The 19280-nt window shown below is 38.8% G+C and overlaps 1 protein-coding gene across 4 annotated transcripts in view; it reads left to right on the top strand.

Annotated features, from left to right (window-relative positions):
• The window catches only part of MDN1 (midasin AAA ATPase 1), a 168242-nt gene that overhangs the window by 34953 nt on the left and 114009 nt on the right, over nucleotides 1-19280 (top strand). For all 4 annotated transcript variants that reach the window (XM_032858123.1, XM_032858121.1, XM_032858122.1 and 1 more), the window contains exons 10-16: nucleotides 1706-1899; nucleotides 2771-2852; nucleotides 4984-5079; nucleotides 6594-6706; nucleotides 7917-8065; nucleotides 8766-8826; nucleotides 14773-14984. In XM_032858123.1, coding sequence (XP_032714014.1) covers nucleotides 1706-1899; nucleotides 2771-2852; nucleotides 4984-5079; nucleotides 6594-6706; nucleotides 7917-8065; nucleotides 8766-8826; nucleotides 14773-14984 — 907 coding nt within the window. The remainder of the gene's footprint in view (nucleotides 1-1705; nucleotides 1900-2770; nucleotides 2853-4983; nucleotides 5080-6593; nucleotides 6707-7916; nucleotides 8066-8765; nucleotides 8827-14772; nucleotides 14985-19280) is intronic.

The following is a 19280-nucleotide window of genomic DNA, read 5'->3' as shown; positions in this document are numbered from 1 at the left end:
CAGTCTCACAACCTGAGATCCTGACCTGAGCCAAGCCAAAAGTTGAACGTTTAATCAACTAAGCCACCCAGGTGCCCCTAGCATTGTGTTTAAAATTAGAGTAAGTAGTACTTGCAGGATTCTTCAGTGAGTAAATTCCTGGGACTTGATGTATATGTTGCCTGGAGACCCTTTTCCCATCTGGCTTCTACACCCTAAATTGTGTAAATGGTGAGATTGCCAGATTACTGTGTTCTGTCTAGCAAAAAAGTTGTGGTCTTTGAGGGGGAAAGGGCTGTGGGCAGAAGTTCTTATACAGTAGTTCCCCTTATCCTTGGTCTGCTTTTTGTGCTTTCAGTTACCCATGGTGAACCTCAGTCCAGAAACAGATGGTCCTTCTGATGTGTAGTTAGAAGGTCAATAGTAGCCTGACACTGTATCATAATGCTTGTGTCATTCACCTCACTTCAGATCATCGTGTAGGCATTTATCATCTCACATTATCATAGTACATGTTATTTTGAGAGACCACAGCCATATAATTTTTATTAAAGTGTATTGTTGGTTTTTTTTTTAAAGATTTCATTTATTTATTTGACAGAGATCACAAGTAGGCAGAGAGGCAGGCAGAGAGAGAGAGGGGGAAGCAGGCTCCCTGCTGAGCAGAGAGCCCGATGTGGGGCTCGATTCCAGAACCCTGGGATCATGACCTGAGCTGAAGGCAGAGGCTTTAACCCACTGAGCCACCCAGGTGCCCCTAATGTGTATTGTAATTGTTCTATTTTATCATTATTGTTGTTAATCTCTTAATGTGCCTAATTTATACATTAAACTTTATCATAGGTATGTCTATTTTGGAAAAAACATAGTATATATAGGGTTTCGTTCTATTTGCTGTTTTAGGCATCCACTGGGGATCTTGGGGGACTACTGTACTTGGTACAAATTTCATACAGAAATTCATTTTTTGCTTGACTACTATTAGCAGGAGTGTACATGTGCTTTTATTTATTTTATATAGAAAGATTTATATATTTATTTGAGAGAGAGTAGGAGCGAGACTGAGCTTGGGGAGAGACAGAGGAAGAAAGCGAAACCTTGAGCAGACTCACTCCTGAGCATGGACCCCAATGCAGGGCTTGATCCCAGGACTGTAAGAGCTGAAATCAAGAGCTGGCTGCCTCACCAACTGAACCACCCAGGCACCTTATGTGTGCTTTTATTTTTATTTTTTTATTTTTTTTTAAGATTTTATTTATTTATTTGAGAGAGAATGAGTGAGAGAGAGCATGAGTGAGGAGAAGGTCAAAGGGAGAAGCAGACTCCCCAAGGAGCTGGGAGCCCGATGCAGGACTCGATCCTGGAAGTCTAGGATCATGACTTGAGCCGAAGGCAGTCGCTCAACCAACTGAGCCACCCAGGTGCCCCGTTACGTGTGCTTTTATTTTTTTATTTTTTTATTTTTTAAAGATTTTATTTACTTATTTGACAGACAGAAATTACAATCAGGAGAGAGGCAGGCAGAGAGAGAGGAGGAAGCAGGCTCCGTGCTGAGCAGAGAGCCTGATGCGGGGCTCGATCCCAGGATCCTGGGATCATGACCTGAGCCAAAGGTGGAGGCTTTAACCCACTGAGCCACCCAGGTGCCCCTACGTGTGCTTTTAAAAATCACTGTGTCTGCTGCTAAATTCTCTCTTTTTTTTTTTTTTTCTCCTCTGTCTGTCAGGTTCTTCAGAACAGATATCCCAGCCTTTTGGCAGTAACTGATCACCTGCTTGACATTTACATCCAACTTACTGGAGAGAAACATTTCTCTCGCAGTGATAGTTCTGTTACCTGTGAACAGGCACCTGAGGAAGTTTCAGAAACCAGAAGAGAAAACAAAAGACTAAGCCTTGAGGGAAGAGAATTGTCTCTAAGGTATGAGTTGATATTTTATTTATTTTTTTAAGTAGGCTCCATGCCTATGCTGGGTCTCGAACTTATGACCCTGAGGTTCAGCGTCACATACTCCACTGATTGAGCCAGCCAGGTGCCCCTTGAGTTGATGATTTAAAAATTGCTTCCCTTAAAAGTTCTTAGCAGCTAGCAGTGAATGGTTATGAGAGGTCTAGTTTTGAAATTAGACCTATGGACTGCTTCGTGGTGTTGGATCCTGTTTTTAGATCCTATAGTTAATGATTAGGAAGGCTTATAAAGGGAATATATTATTTTAGCTTTAAAAAATATCTTTGGGGGCACCTGACTGGCTCAGTGTAGAACATTCAACTCTTAGAGTCATGAGTTGAAGCCCCACGTTGGATATGGAGGCTACTTTAAAAAAAAAAAAAGAAAGAAAATAACTTTAAGAGTCAAGGTTGAGATTACTTACTGATATAATTCTTCCACTAGCTTTTCTTTTGTGACAGTTGGGGTCTTAAATAAGACCCTTGGATTTCGCTATACATAGTGAGTTCTGTACCTTTGCTTTCTTTTCTCAGTGGTTGATTTGCCTTTTGAGAAGTGAGCATTAGGAATAGCCAACTCCTCTGAGTTTGCTCTGAGAGTTAGTTGCCCACCCTCCCAACCTTGTCTGGCATGGATTGGAGTAAAATGTTCGATAGGTCACTTCCTGGTAGGTGGGACCTCCACTTACTCTTTCCCCTGCACTGTTTATCTTTGTAATGCCAGAGAAACAGAGAGACTTCATTGTCAGGTGTTCCCCAGACTTACGTGGATTGAATTTAACTTTGATGCTTTTGATGTCTTTGGCCTATGGTCTTTCATTTCCTTGCCTTTTTTTTTTTTAAAGGGATCTACTGAATTGGTGTAATAGGATTGTCCATTGTTTTGACAGTCTTTCTTCATCAGCATCCTTAAATATTTTTCAAGAGGTAAGATGGAGTCTTCCTGTTTGTTTTCTTTCTATTCTGTAAGGCTATTGATTTTCATTGTTATTTTCTGTCTCTTGGCTGCTATCAGAACTTTTCTTTTGCATTTATTATCCCTAGCTGGTTAAAACTGAACTAATGTTGTCTTAAAACTAATTGGGCATAATCAATGTTTTTTGGTTTTTAAACAGATTACTATGAATTGCAAGTAAGTATAGTTTAGACAGAGTAAAACAGACACAGAAAGATAAAATGAGAAGAAAATCTCCCAGGTGTTAATAATGTAAAATATCAAGTGTTTCTAAAATGTTTAGTATTAGGGGCACCGGGCTGGCTCAGTCAGTGGAGCGTAAAGCTCTTGATCATGAGTTTGAGCCATTTTGGGCATGGAGCCTACTTAAAAAATGCTCAGTATTTATTTTTACATATAATTTCATTGTCCAATAGAGTCGTATTCGTCTGATCCCTGCATTTGCTGAGCAGGGTCTTTTGCTTTAGTCAAGAGGAATTTGTGTGGGGGTTACAAAGTACAGCCTTGTATGCTGGGCTTGGCCAAAAAATGTGTTGTGTGGGAGGGAAACCTGATTGAATTACAACTCTGCCATATTCAGTAAGAACAGGGAGAGTTTTATTTCTGCTTGCTTAAAAATAAAAGTGCTACTGTCTGAAGATCTGTGGGCTCTTAAAGCAGTGACCAATTTTGATTTTATAAAGTGTTCCGGTTTTTAAGGGTACTCGCGTGGCTTAGGCAGTTAAGCATTTAGCTCAAGTCATGATCTCAGGATTGTGAGATTGAGCCCCACATCAGGCTCCACCCTGGGCACGGAGCCTCTTTAAGCTTCTCTCTTCTTCTCTTCTCTCTTCTTCTCTGCTTGGTCTTTCTGGCCTAGCCAGGCCCTCTATTAAACTACTTAAAGGTCCATCAAGAGTCACCTTGCTTAACTTAATAACCTCATGTATGGTCCAAAGGGACCCTAGTGAATAAAAAAAGACACTTCCTACTCCTGGTAATGCCAAGGGTTTTTGAAGCTCTGTGCTTCAGGTATTAGGGACAAAGATTAGGTAAATTCTCTCTCTCTTTTTAAATGCTTACATTAAGTTTATTGATAATTTACACTTGATGGTAGCAGAACTAAATGTATTGTTTACCACACTCATAGTATCCTTTCTATTCTCATTTTTTGTCTTGTCCTTCCTGTAAATAGAAATTTAGCAAAATGCTTAATGTATTCAATTTGGTTGTGATATGTACTCTATATTTAATTATATCAGAAGACCTATCTGGTGGTGCCTGGGTGGTTCAGTGGTTCAGTTGGTTAAGCCTCTGACTCTTGACCTTAGCTCAGTTCTTGATCTCGTGAATTCAAGCCCCACGTTTTTTTACTTTAAACACACACACACACCACCACCACCACCACCACCACCAGCACCAAAAACACATACCTGGTTGGCCTATCAGTAATTGCTGAGATTGAGTACTGGATTAGGGTAATGATAATGTGATCTTTTTATGGTGCACCAAGAGTTTGCCTTTATAGCTAGAAAGTAATCTTTTGGTATTCCTTCTATGGCTTAAGAGTCAGTTCCCTGCCTTGAACCATATACCTAATGATTAACACTAATTCTATTTTTGCCTGAATTTTAGATTTGTAAAATGAAGCTTTTTTTTTTTTTTTTTAAGATTTATTTATTTTAGAGAGAGAGAGTGAGCAAGGATGGAGGGAGAGGTAGAGGGAGAGGAGGAGAGTCCTCAAGCAGATTCCCTGCTGAACACAAGCCCAGTGTGGGGCTTGATCCCAGGACCTTGACATCATGACCTGAGCTGAAATCAAGAATCAGACACTTAACCAACTGAGCCACCCAGGCGCCCTGTAAAGTGAAGCTTTTTCTGTTTGCTTGTTTGTTTTTTCCCTAATTAGTATTTTGATAGTAAAGCCTTCACATTTGTTTGTATCCTATCTCTATTATGGTAAGGTCCTTGAGTCTAGGGCTGGTACCTTATTTCTACTCTCCTTACTCTTACAGAAATGTCCCTGCTGGTTTTTTGTTCTTTTTGTGGCCAGAATGGTGGTGCTCTGTTATTAATGTAGTATTTTAAAAGATCAGTTGGCATTGACCTTGGTTATTTTAATAGGCTCTGGACTGTTTCACAGCAATGCTTTCTAAGCATACAAGCAAACTGAAAATGGCAGAAATTATTGGAAGTAAATTGAACATTTCCAAGAAAAAGGTATGTAGTGCTATTTTTACTTCTCTGTTGAAAGGAAGCTGGATATTTGCTTTACTTGCTAGTCTTTGGTCCTTACCTGAAACAGTCCTTTGCAATAACTACCTCCTCTGTCAAAGTTGGTAGTTTCATTGTTACCTTTCATGGACATTAAGCTCTTACTATCTCTTAAGTAAGTAGTTCTGATATGTTCTGCATTCTTAAAGTGTGCCTTGTGCCTTATACCACATGCATGCTTTATTTTCTCCAGTGTTTTAATGAATGTGTTATTCCGTAGATTGTGGGCTCAGGACTGGAACCGTTTTAATAACACCTTTGTAGTTTTATTCAGGATTAGATTTTTTCCAACTTTTCATTAATGTCAAACATGAGAAAAATTGAAAAGAATAGTACCAACGGACACCAAGAATAGTACAAAGAATAGTACTTAGATTCATTGCTAACATTTTTAATATTTTGCTGTTCTTATTTTATTACAAAATACGTATTTTTGGAGGAGAGAGCCTTTCAGTAGTAGTGATGGTAGCTAGGGAAATGTCTAGGTCTATTTTGCGGCAGATATCTGGCATTCCCAAATAAATGATGACACAAAAAAACCTTACATCAGGAACTGATATAGAAGTGTTCCTTAGGATTCTGAAACTGTTGGGATGGTTTTAGCTGCAGGTGACAGAACACCTCCTAAAAGGGGCTTAAGTAATAATTATAGTAGGCAAAAAAAAAAAAAAAAAAGAAAAGAAAAGAAACTACCACAATTGGGTTATATAGAACAGTATTTATCCCCTTTGGTTGAAGAAAGATTCATTTTCCCTGAACACTTTGCTACCCCTTTCATTCCTGCCCAAATCTCCCATCCAAGTACTAACCAGGCCCGACCCTGCTTAGCTTCCGAGATCAGACGAGATCGGCCGTGTTCAGGGTGGTATGGCCAGGTAGACTCCTGCCCCAAATCTAAACAAAATCTGGGTCCTTAGGGTTGGTGACAAGGACAAGAGAGGAACGAACGGCTGTTGGGTAGATATCCTGGAAGCACCTGTCACAGCTTCTCTTTGTGTTCTGGCTGTAGGGAGATGTACCATGGTTCCATCAAGTCACTGTTACCTCTATTATTTTAGAATCTAAAGCAGAGAAAAGCATAGCTGAAGAAAAATCACTGATTTTTTTCATAAATCTTAGGAGTAGAACTTTCTATTCATTTGCTATTGGAATATGTCAGTGTGTTCACTTGAGATATAGGTAGATACAGGCCTATTTGAATGAATAAATATAAATGAATGAAAAATACAGGGCAGCATTCATGATCAGTGTTTTAAAAAACATTAGAAATACAGAAAATTTTTAAAAAGACATAATTAAAGCTAACTCGCCTATCTTGGAAGCAGAAAGTACTTGGTAAAGGGCTAGTTAGAGGGGCACAGTAAACCATAGTAAGCCACATGGATGAGGAAATGTTTGAAGAGTATACAAAAAAAATTTTTTTAAGACTGTACAGAATTTTACTCTGTCCCCTCCCATAGGCTGAATTCTTCTGTCAGCTTTATAAACCGGAAATTGTGATCAATGAGCTAGATGTGCAAGTGGGTCGAGTGCGGCTTCTACGGAAACAAAGTGAGGCTGTCCACATACAGAGGTAAATAGATTCTCAACTAGTCTGAGACTATGGGGTTAGGAACATGATAGAAGGACTAGTCTAGCCCCTGTGTCTGACCAGAATGTATGTGAATGGTGATCTCTCCACTGTGCTGGATGGTAAGAAGCAGTGATTTTCTAAAGTATATTCTGTAAAATTAGATGTTAATAGGTGAAGGAGGTGATGAGGGTGATTAGGGACTTGGAAGTAGCAAAGATGTATTTTTTTATTTTATTCACTTTGTGTATTTAGCAAAGTAAACCTCACTTGGAATTCAGGTGAGGTCCTGTTGTTAGTCTGTTAATTCCTAGAATTTTACAAGATTCTGAGCTCTAGTTACCATTTATTAAATACTTACTATATGCCTAGTATTGTGCTAAGCGCTTTGCATATGTTTTCTCATGTGGTGGTTATAATAATTTTATGAATTAACTTATTGTCTTACGACTGCTGTAACAACTTACCATAAACTTGGTAGCCTAAAACAATAGATATTTATTTCCTCGCAGTTCTACAGACTAGAAATCTGAAATCATGATGTTGGCAGGGCCATATTTCCACTGAAGGCTTTTGCCTCCTCCTGTCTTCTGAAGGCTACCAGCAATCTTTGGTGTTCCTTGTCTCTGTAGTTACATTTCTCCCATCTCTGTCTCCATCGTCATATCATCTTTCTTGTGTGTGTTTGTGTTTCTCTCTCTGTCTTTGTAAGAACACCAGTCATTGGATTTAAGGCTCACCCTTAAACCCAGTATGATAGGATTTTAACTTACTTATATCTGCAAAGACCTTCTTTTCATCTAAGGTCACATTCATAGGTTCTGAGTGGACATGAATTTTGGGGGGAGTCTGTTCAACCCACCACAAATGGTAGCTCTGATCCAAATTTTATAGGTGAGGAAACCAAGGCTAGGAGAGGGTAAGTAATTTGCCTAAGACGACATAGCTAGTACAGATAATGTCTTATCTTATTGGTCTTTTGAATCTCTAGAGTCTAGTAAAGTACCAGGTATATAAATATTCAAGTGTTTGTAGAATGAATGAATTCTGCAATTCATAGGCTATAAGGATATCTGTTATATATCCTGAAGACAGCTACTGTGAGTTATTTTCTGATTTTTGTGGAGTCTGGAAAATCTGGTTCCTCAAAACAACACTTAAGGAAAATTTGCAGCCTGTTTCTCTGACCACTTACTTGTTTTCCCCTTCCCAGGGAGAGGCTCACTTTTGCTCCCACGAGGCCATCCTCTGTTCTTATTGAACAGCTCGCGGTGTGTGTTAGCAAAGGGGAACCTGTGTTGCTGGTGGGAGAGACCGGGACTGGCAAAACCTCTACTGTCCAGTACTTGGCTCACATTACAGGTAAGTTAGAGGGGAAGCACTCTGCCCCCAGACAATAAACATTTCACACTGATTGCCTTTCCCCTCCACCCTTAAATAAAAAGTCCACAAAATACTAGAGTTTAAAAAGTGCCACCACTCTGCTTTGCCTGGAAATCACCCCTGGAAATTTTTTCCTTGGAAATAATGTAATTTTTTCCCCTGGAAATAACCACTGTTAATAGCTTGGTATTAATTTTTTTTTTTTGGTTCTAATCTATGGTCTGCAAATATATAAATATTTAAGTTTGGTTTTATGTTGAAAAGATGGGATTCTATGTATATGTATTGCAGTTAATAAGGAAATTAGACATCTTTAAAAATAGAACTGCCTCATTTCTATTTAATGGCTAAATAATAATATTCCATATTGGATGTTTATTTAATTCTAATTTATAGACATTGACTTACTGAAGGAATTTTTTTGTTGTTTTCAGTTATCTGATACTGATACACAATCTTGTACATATATACATATATGTACAAGATATCTTGTACATATCTTTCTGGGTTAGGTGAAAATTTCGGATGGTTGAAATTCCTGAAAGTAAAATAAGAGAATCAGAGGAAGTATACATTTAAAGATTTGCCCTATGCCTATGCCTACACATCTTTAAGGATCACTGGATATAATTAGTCTTGAAATTTTCAGAGTGACCCTTTTGCCCTTTCTTTTTAAAAGGCCACCGTTTGAGGGTTGTCAACATGAATCAACAGAGTGACACTGCAGACTTGCTTGGGGGGTAAGTATGGTTTAAAATTGTTTTCTTATTATTTTGTGTTCACTGCTTGAGGGAACAAATAGTTTTTTCTTTCAAAGCTCAAAATTAGCATTAGAAAAAGGTTCAAAGACTTGTACCCCTACCCCTACTCCAGCAGGTTATTGATAGGACTTTATTGAGGAGCTCTTGGATGTGTAGATGTTTCTCTTTACTTTTTTTTTTTTTTTTAAGATTTTATTTATTTATTTGACAGAGACTAGTGAGAGAGCGAACACAAGCACGTAGAGTAGGAGAGGGAGAAGCAGGCTTCCTGCGGAGCAGGGAGCCTGATGCAGGACTCCATCCCAGGACCCTGGGATCAGGACCTGAGCCGAAGGCAGACGCTTAAACTGACTGAGCCAGCCAGGCATCCCTATTTCTCTTTATTGTAAAGAACACTTGAGGTTCTTGCTCTCAAAGATCATGCTGGAATGGAGAAGGAAAAAAAACAAGTATATAATCAATTACTATTTGTGTGTACAGTCATTTGTCTAAAGCGTACATTCTGGAGTCACAGTGCCTTGGAGCTAGACTCTCTCCTGCAGTTCAATTATCTTTGAAACATTAAATAGCTCTCTACTTGGTTAAATGCTGCTCATGGGACTCCATTGTGGTCATTAAAATTCCCTTCCATGTTGGTGTTTTTTAATATGTTTGGTTCACATTGAATATGTTCGGTTTGTGCTGAAGGCTATAAAACTGATGGATGCTATTGGCATACCTTATGTTGAGCGATATTTGGGATTTCTCCCATTAACTCAAAACAGTTGCTTAAAAAAATCCTTAAAGGCATAAAGTAGAAATTATTGTTCTTTTTGCTCTTAATGGCGTCTATCAGAAAGCTTTTCATTTATCTGGTTTTTTTGGGGCCACCTTAACAGCAGTTTTTATTTTCACTCTCTTTGTCTTATATTCCTCCTTGCTGTGGGTAGATTGCTACTTTGAATCCTGCTTCTTTTGGTACTTTTCCTTTTCTTGCCCATTACTTATATTCTGTTCTACACATATTAGTAATGATGTACTGAATGCTTTTAAATATATATTTTGTCTGAAGATCCATTTACCTGAGGCTTATCTTTCTTACTCTAATTCTACTTTCACTTTGTTATTTTTTTCCCTGGTAATCTTTCTACTCTATTTTTGTTTTACTACTGTCATAATTGACACTGAATCTCCCCTTTCCTTCATTGAGGTACTTGGCAATATGTTCTTACTAATATATAGAATTCATTACTTAACTATATATATAATACCGTGTATTTCTCTTATTCTGTATCTCTATATGTCTTCAGGAATATTCTCCTGTTATGAATTCCTAAAAAAAAATGGCTGGGCTTTTTTTTTTTTTTTTTTTTTAAAGATTTTATTTATTTATTTATTTGACAGAGACACAGTGAGAGAGGGAACACGAGCAGGGGGAGTGGGAGAGGGAGAAGCAGGCTTCCTGCTGAGCAGGGTACCTGATGCAGGACTCAATCCCAGGACCGTGGGATCATGACCAGAGACAAAGGCAGACACTTAATGACTGAGCCACCCAGGGGCCCCACAAATGGCTGGTCTTGTACTGATTGAACATATATTAGGTTTGTCTCTGCTAAGAATTTGTAGTGTTATGTCAGCCATTGTAAGTAGTCTTAAACATAGTGAGTACAGAGATGCCCGTTTGTATCCTGATGCAATTGATAGTAAAAAGATTGGAATCAGAATATGGTAACTGGAGTTTTATTTTAGTGACAACTTCCTAAAAAGAGTATGTATTCATTTTTTCCTTGTTAGTAGGTTAGCTTCAGTTATTAAATAGAAAACTTATATATGCTTCAGTGTTTGTATGATTGGAAATGTGCTTTGCTTCCTATATTTTTGTATTACTGGAAAGTGGTATAAATCAAATCTTTTAATGTATAACATATTGTAGACGCGTGGATGACTCGTTTGCTTATGAGTTTTTGTGTGTAAGAGGGAAAGACTAAAAAATAACTTGAGAAAGACAAGGGACTGGAAAACAAAATTCAAGAGTTGCAGGGAGATAGGATAGAGAAAGTGTAATATTTCTATTTTGGGGATGTGTGGTTTCATTTGTTTCATTAGGTTTTATAACTTAGGTTAAACATATTTTACAGGGGCTCCTGGGTGGCTCAGTGGGTTAAGCCTTTGGCTTCGGCTCAGGTCATGATCTCAGGGTCCTGGGATCGAGTCCCACATAGGGCTCTCTGCTCAGCAGGGAGCCTGCTTCCCCCTCTCTCTCTGCCTACCTCTCTGCCTACTTGTGATCTCTCTCTTGCTGTCAAATAAATAAATAAAATCTTTTTTAAAAACCCCATATTTTATACATGTCAAATAATATTATAAAAAAATGAAAGGGATTTATAGCCTAATTAGTTTGTTTTGCAAATCTGGATCCTTTAGATTGATTTTAAAAAGAGTATAATTAAGAATAAAGACACTTTATAAAAGTAAAGCTTCAAAGATTGTCAGAGTCTTCAACTATGTTATACAGATTGCCTTCTGATCTTTGTTAGTATATGTACTCCCTTTTTTTTTTTTTTTATTCGTACTAGCGTGGTATATTTTTTCCTTCATTTAAGGGTTTTTTGTTTTTTTAAAGTGGGCTCCACGCCCAGTGTGGGGCTTGAACTAATGACCCTGAGATCAAGAACTGCATGCTCTACTGACTGAGCCAGCTGGGATCCCCTCCATTTAATTTTTAACTCATTAAAAAAAATTTTTTTTTTTTAGATTTTATTTTTAAGTAATCTCTGTACCCAGCATGGGGCTCGAACCTATAACCCTGAGATCAAGTGAGCCAGCCACGTGCCCCTGTTATTCTGGTAGGCAGAACATAGACCTTCAGATTACCTGTAAGTAGAGAACTAAACCAAGTTCCAACAGAATTGGGGGTGAAGAGAACTTATGATGAGACTCTGAAAAAGAGTAGAGGACACAGAGGACTTAGATGAAGCAGATAAAATCATTCCAAAAGGAGAAACTCTAGGACTAAATGGCAAAACCCAGAGCACAGGTTCACAGCATTCTTTATAGAGAAGGGGATTGGGAAGGGCAACCTCTGAGGGAGAAACATGACCCTTGGAGAAGTTGGCAATGAAGGAGAGAAAAAAATGGGAGGAGAATTAAAGATCTCATAGAAATGGAGAAGCCACCGACTTGCATCCTCTTTTTTTGCAACCCGTGGAAACCTCTGTACTGAAGAGAACAGGGCAGAAGTGCATGCTCATAAATTTGGAAACCTGATTCTAAAATGAAGAAGAGTTTATCATTTTGGTTACTCAGCATGTACTGTTTTATGTTCTTTCACACGTTACAGTATTAGTCACTTTCTTTTAGCCAATTTCAAATGAATTCTTACATACACTCTCAGTGTTATGGTCTCTCAGGTGTCAGGTTGGTTCCCGCTGAGTATTTGTGTTGCAGCTCATTTTTTTCTTTCTTTCTGAAATGTGTATATGTTAATTCATTTTTTTCATCACTTGAAAAATTGACTTTTATTGACTTAACTGTCTCAGCCACTATGCTGTGCTTTAAATGAACAGATGCTTCTTTTAGTCTTTTTTGCAGTATTAAGCTGCTACTTTCATGAATTCAATGGACTTGAGCCACTTAATAATGTTAATAATTATAACAGCTAATTCTTGTATGTATTCAGGTTCCAGGCACTATTTGGAGTCCTTTATTTCTTATTTTTTAAAGATTTATTTATTTATTTATTTTAGAGAGAGACCAAGAGAGTGTGGGGGGTGGAGCAGGAGGGGAGAGAGAGAATCCTCAAGCAGACTCCCCACTAAGCATGGAGCCCAATGCAGGGCTAGATCCCAGGACCCTGAGATTGGGACCTGATCTTAAACCAAGAGTGAGTCACTTAACCGACTGTGCCACCCAAGCGCCCTGTAGTCCTTTATTTGTGTTAACTCAGTTTGCATTTTTAGCAACCATGAGGCACAGACTATTACCCCATTTTATACATGAGGGATTAAGTACCTTATTAAGGTAATGGCTGGTTCTTGTTTGAACCAAGGCCGTCTATACAGAGTGTCTGTGGTGTTTTTTTTTTTAATATTTTATTTATTTATTTGACAGAGATCACAAGTAGGCAGAGAGGTAGGCAGAGAGAGAGGGGGAAGCAGGCTCCCCGCTGAGCAGAGAGCCCCATGTGGGACTCGATCCCAGGACACTGGGATCATGACCTGAGCCGAAGGCAGAGGCTTTAACCCACTGAGCCACCCAGGCGCCCCTACTTGATGTATTATAGTAGATATATTTTCTTATTGTCTCTTTCTTTGGATTATAAGTTACAGTGGGGCAGGGCCTTATGGGTCTTGTTTACTCAGTGCCTAACAACTAACAGGTACTCAGTAAAATTTTGTTGAATAAATAGAGTAAATAAATATCTTTACTAATGTGTTAGTGCTAACTGGAAAGTGTAAATGAGTTTGAAGTTCTCATGCTCTTTTTCTCTAGAATCAGACTCTTTCAGAGATGCTCTTTATCAGGGTCTTGGTGTTACTCATTTCATGGTTCCTCCCTCACAGTCCAATGAGTAAATAGTGTCCAGTTCTCTAGTTGTGCTTCACTATTCTGAAACATATTTGGTATTGTTTCATGGTCCTGTGATTATAGTATATAGTATCTTAGGTTTCAGAAAATTGTATATTTGAGGTTTTTCAGGAACAGTTTGTGCTGCCTGAGTAACTTTTTGCTACAGCAGGTGTTTCTCAACTCTTCATTATCACCCCTGCCCTTGAATATTAAATTAAACTTTATATGAGGGACGCCTGGGTGGCTCAGTTGGTTAAGTGTCCAGCTCTTTACTTCAGCTCAGGTCTTGATCTTAGGGTAGTGAGTTCAAGCCCTGTGTTGGGCTGCACACTGGGTGTGGAGCCTAATGTTTAAAATAAATAAAGTTTATATGGATTAATTTCCTAGCTCCCTAACCAGAGAAATGCTAAAGAATAAGAGCATCTAAATACTAAGAAATAAAATGTTGAGCTTTGGAGGGCCACAAGCAATTGCAATGTCTGAGATACTGTTGCTTCCCCCTTTCCCTGGCCCCATTTCAGTCTCTTTAAGGGCAGTATCCTTGGGGCTCCTGGGTGGTTCACTGGGTTAAAGCCTCTGCCTTCGGCTCAGGTCTTGATCCCAGGGTCCTGGGATCGAGCCCCTGCATTGGCCTCTCTGCTCAGCAGGGAGCCTGCTTCCCTTCCTCTCTCTCTGCCTGCCTCTCTGCTTACTTGTGATCTCTGTCTATCAAATAAATAAATAAGATTAGAAAAAAAAAAAAAGGCAGTATCCTCTCCCTGTCAATTGAGAAGCCGTGAGTTGTGCTCACTTTAAGTTAATCAATTTCAGATGTTGTATTTTCTTCTAAAATATCCTGAAAACTTTTTGGCCAATCTTAATAAAATACATTGTATCATTAAGTGCTATATATGATGTTTATTTAAACATGTTAGGAAAATAAGTGACATGCCTCTCACTGTCCAACTAGGAATTTCCAGTTTTTTTCATAATACTGTTTACCTAATACTAGTTTTTACACTGGGTGTGGAGAAAATAGATTATAATTTAGAACTTTAACACCAGGGGGCCTAGGTGTCTCAGTTGGTTTAGCGGCCGACTCTTTATTTTGGCTCAGGTCATGATCTCAGGGTCCTGGGATTGAGCGCCAGGTTGGGCTCCACACTCAGCCTGGAATCTGCTTGAGGATTTCTCTCCGTCTCCCCCTCATCCTTCTCTCTCACTCTCTCTCTCAAATAAATAAATCTTTAAAAAATAAATAAAACTTTAACATAGATCTTGGTATTATTTTTTATTTTGATTAAATGAAATCTTAGACCTATTCCTATATTCTGTGACAGCATTTCTAATTTCTGTTAGCTTCAGAAGTTTGGGAATTACATTTACCTTTTGTTTCAGTTACAAACCGGTGGACCATAAGCTTATTTGGCTGCCCTTACGGGAGTCATTTGAAGAACTCTTTGCCCAGACGTTTTCCAAGAAGCAAAACTTTACATTCTTGGGGCATATTCAGACGTGCTACAGGCAGAAACGGTGGCACGATCTCCTCAGACTAATGCAGCATGTGCACAAGTCGGCTGTCAACAAGGATGGAAAAGAAAGTGAAACTGGTAAGAATAGGGCCTGTATTGCTGGTGGGAGGCCATGAGGCTGGGGCTTATTAGCAGAATTGAAACCAGTGACCAAAGGGTTAGTAGGATTAGTAAGCATACCTGCAGACTAATAAACGAGTCTGCAGTGTTTTCCTTTAAACATCTCTGACTCTGCTCCCCTGTAAGGCAGATTTGAGGCTTATTGTCCCATCTCCTTGTTTTTGTTTGGGTGCCTTTTTGTTTTGTTTTGTTTTTGTTAGATTTTATTTTTAAGTAATCTTCACCCAAAGTGGGGCTTGGACCTGTAAGGCCGAGATCACGAGTTGCATGCTCTATGGGTAGCCAGCCAGGTGCCCCTTGGCTGCCTTTTGAGTAAATGCCTTTCCTTGCTACATACTCAGTTGGCTTTGCTCTGTGTCAGGCACATGAACTTGGGTTTAGTTATGAAATTGGTGAGCCAACCAGGAGCTTTTTGCCAGTGGTTCATGAGCTGCCAGCTGACAAGAATTTGGTGACAAGTTTAAGCACTTATTTAGGCTCTTTGTCCTAGGAATTGTCCCTGAGCCCCACACTGACTGGGTGTTGCCAGCACTCAGAGCTTAATTTAACTCCTGTGGCAAGGAAATAGTTTTTGGTCTGGGCAGATGTGTCTTGGTGAACGTATTTCTTCCTCCCATTTGGCTTGACTCTCTTAGCCCCCTTGACTAGGAAGCCATTTGTTTCAGTTGGTGAAGCCCCGACTTTTAGGGAGCAGCCAGTGCTCACAGAAGTATTCTGGGCATCATTTGGTTTGCTGCTGCAGTTTTTGTTCACATCTTTGGATGTAAAATCAGCCACATTCTAATTGGAAATGGGAAATGACAGTTTGGTTCCTGAATGCAGCAGTGTTCAGTTACAAACTTAGGAGAGAAAAAAAGATTTTTTTTGTAACACTGCTTGACCATAATATTCATTAGACTCTGGATAACAATGACCACTTAATGAATCCATAAATGATAATACCATCTTTCAGTTGGATTTGTTCTGTAAGATTTTGTTTGCATCTTATTTGTGTATTTGTATATATGTTCATCTATGTTGTAAATACGAGATATTTTCTCCACTTGTGGATAGTAGTGCTAAAATTAGTTTGTAAAGGAGCACTATTTAAGTTGGCCTGAAGGCAAGTGCTTATGAGAATCGGGCATTCTAAAACTCAGAAACTAATCCAAGTTTTTCAAGTCCACATGATCTGAAAAAGATTCGGTGTTAAATTCGGTATTGATTTTAAGTTGTTGGTATAATAACAATAGACATGTCATTAGAACTCTCAGCATTACTTTTATTCTGCCTGGATTTAAGTCAATTAAGTTGATATAAATTTAAAAAAAAAATACGTAGCTTGGGCAAATGACTTTGTTTTTTAAAGTCTTTGTGGGTAATCGGAATAAAACTGTTCAGAACAAATAGATGTAAATAAGATGAAAAGGTTTACAGGTGAACTTTTCCGTAGCTTTCGAGGTCTTTGGTAACCTAAAACTTTAAAGTTTTCCTAAGTTCAATGATGAGTTAAGTAAATTCACTAAACATCGAGATCGTTTCTAAATTAAGATAAAACATTAATTACTAAACATAGGTTTATCTGATTTTAGCCCCTGTTACAGAGAAACTAAAGATATTTGGGTTTGCTAATAAACGTGTTTTGTGCCATGCTGAGATAAGGCATATATTTCTAAAAATTCTTAAATGTCATAAATTCACCAATCTAAGGAATGCCGGTATAACAAATAGTTCATAATTAGTTACTACTTAGTTTTTACTAGAAACTTAAAGTTTCTAAGAGTTAAAAGTTCTAATACATAGAATTACTGGAAATGATAAGGGAGACAACTCTATGCAAGGAAAGTGAGACTGGTTATTTAAGAGGGAAAATTGAAGACAAAATGTGAATGTAAAAAGGAAAGTTGTAGAAGGTTTATGAGAAGGGAGTCTTTGGAAAGGAACTATGTGCGTGGTAGGCACTAAGATGATGGATATTAGTATGTGAAGTTTATTAGGGAGTGATCAACACCCGGGAAAGAGACGAGAGTAAGAGAATAAGATTAGGCAGAAGTTGAGCAGTGATACAGTATCAGAAGAAGCCTTAGCTGACGCTCTGAGGAGTTCCAAATTTGAATTACCCTTCAGAACCATCCTAAATTGGGGCAAAATTGGGGCTGGACTTTTATAATAGTCATTGGATATGACCACCTAGGAAGAGGGCATGCCCTTGGCAAGGCAGCTGTCTTCAGTCAGGGCAGTCCCTGATGGTGACTCAGGGTTGAGGACTGTTGACAGTGCCCCTATAGCTGAGAGTCCTTCTCTTCTGATGGAGATTCTCGTCAGCACGTCACTGCACCCACCGCAAGAAATCAGACCCATGCTGTACCCTGGTTGTCTGCGTCCTGATGTGTTATGTGAACATGGGAGATGACAAGGAGGAAAAAGGAAGGGACTTCATTAATTTTTAAAGAATTTATCTTCTTGGAATGAGTAAGTTTTAATATCAGAAGTGCACCGGCATAAAATTGGAATTAGGTGTTCATGTTAAATGGCAGTTTCCTTAGATTATTGGTCTAGGTTTTTCTTTATCATTAATGTAATCTGTTTGGAGAAACAAAATTTCTACATTTTGTCTCTGTTAGGTCCTTTATTGCTTCAGAAAGTTGAATCTTTTCAATGTTAAAAGTCCCAAGCTAACAACTTTGCCTTTACAATCTCTTAGTGTTGCATTTACTAAATAGGTAATTAAGTTTTGTAATGACCTGTAATCCTATTTTGGCATATGCTTCAAAACTTCCTGATATTTCTGACAAAACTTCCCAAAATTCAACTTCTGAATGAAGTCTTTTTTACTAATTAGGCTTATTTGTTTGGCATGTCATTACATGGGAAGCTTTGTCAAATAAATTGATGATAAACCTTCTTAGGTTATAAGATTTTAATCTGTCCTGGTACAGTGTCATCACTTGTAATTTTAATAAATAAAATGTTGTGTGCCCCAGTAATCACCAAATTTCCCTGCATTATATTTCCCTGCATTATATTCCTTGCATTATGGTTCCCTGCACCAAATTTCAGCTGCATTATAATGAATTCTGATCCGGTATTTAACCATGGCCAATTTTGAGCCTTTTCTCATTTGTAGTTGTTGTTTTACTCTAACGGTCTTCCAAATATGTTACAGCTTCAGGCAGTTCATGGGAAGGACTTTTGACAAATACAGTTTTTGATACCTTTAAGATCATAAAACTGAACTAGGTAAAAATTTGTGAAACTAACGAAAAACAGCATTAGGTATACAACTCTTTCCCAAATTGTAAAGCTCCTTCTTCTTCTTCTTTTTTTTTTTTTAAAGATTTATTTATTTATTTATTTGACAGACAGAGATCACAAGTAGGCAGAGAGGCAGGCAGAGAGAGGGGGAAGCAGGCTCCCTACTGAGTAGAGAGCCTGATGCGGGGCTCGATCCCAGGACCCTGGGATCATGACCTGAGCCGGAGGCAGAGGCTTTAACCCACTGAGCCACCCAGTGGCTCCCAGGCGCCCAAGCTCCTTCTTCTTGATGAAGTTTATTTGCTGCATGGAGATAAAGGACTTCAGCACTTCTGGTAGCTTGTCTAGTTGCTGGGTATGTCAGCTTTCCAGTGTTGCTCCAAAACAACCAAAGAAGAAACTGCTGTTTTGGTCAAGCAGAATATACATGTTAAGCCAAGTACAAGGGAATATTTCCAAGAAGGCATGAAGTTGTTTGATTCTTCAAACCCCCAAACTGCATCCTGTTTCAGCAGGAAACAGCTAGAGCTCTTGTCATCCCAGTTCCCTCAAGAATGAATCATGATCAAAAGACAGTTGGGGCCAGGCTCCTGGGTGACTTAGTCAGGTAAGCACCTACCTTTGCTTCAGGTCGTGATCCCACGGTCCTGGGATAGGGTCCTGGGATTGAACTCCATGTTGGGCTCCCTGTTCAGTGAGGAGTCTGCTTCTCCCTCTGCTACTCCCCCTGCTTATATTCTCTTACTCTTGCTCTTTCTCAAATAAATAAATAAACCAAATCTTAGGGGAAAAAAAAGACAGCGGGGATTGAAACTGGTAACCAGGGAGCTAAGGGGACGAATAATAGGTGCAGCTGCAGACGAAAATTGCAGATGCAGCATTTTACCCAGACTTGTTTTCACTTGCCTGTAAGTATCCCTGACTCTCTCTCTTTGGAAAGGGCGGATTTGAGGCTTGCTTGTCCTGAGTCTCGTCATTCTGATGCCTCTTGAGTAAATCCTTGCTGCACACTCGGTGTCT

This window comes from Lontra canadensis, unplaced genomic scaffold (genome assembly GCF_010015895.1).
Source record: "Lontra canadensis isolate GAN:19392208 unplaced genomic scaffold, GSC_riverotter_1.0 scaffold14, whole genome shotgun sequence".
Taxonomy (NCBI): Eukaryota; Metazoa; Chordata; class Mammalia; order Carnivora; family Mustelidae; genus Lontra; species Lontra canadensis.
The sequence above is the reverse complement of the archived record's forward strand: the minus strand, read 5'-3'. Positions and strand labels throughout refer to the sequence as shown.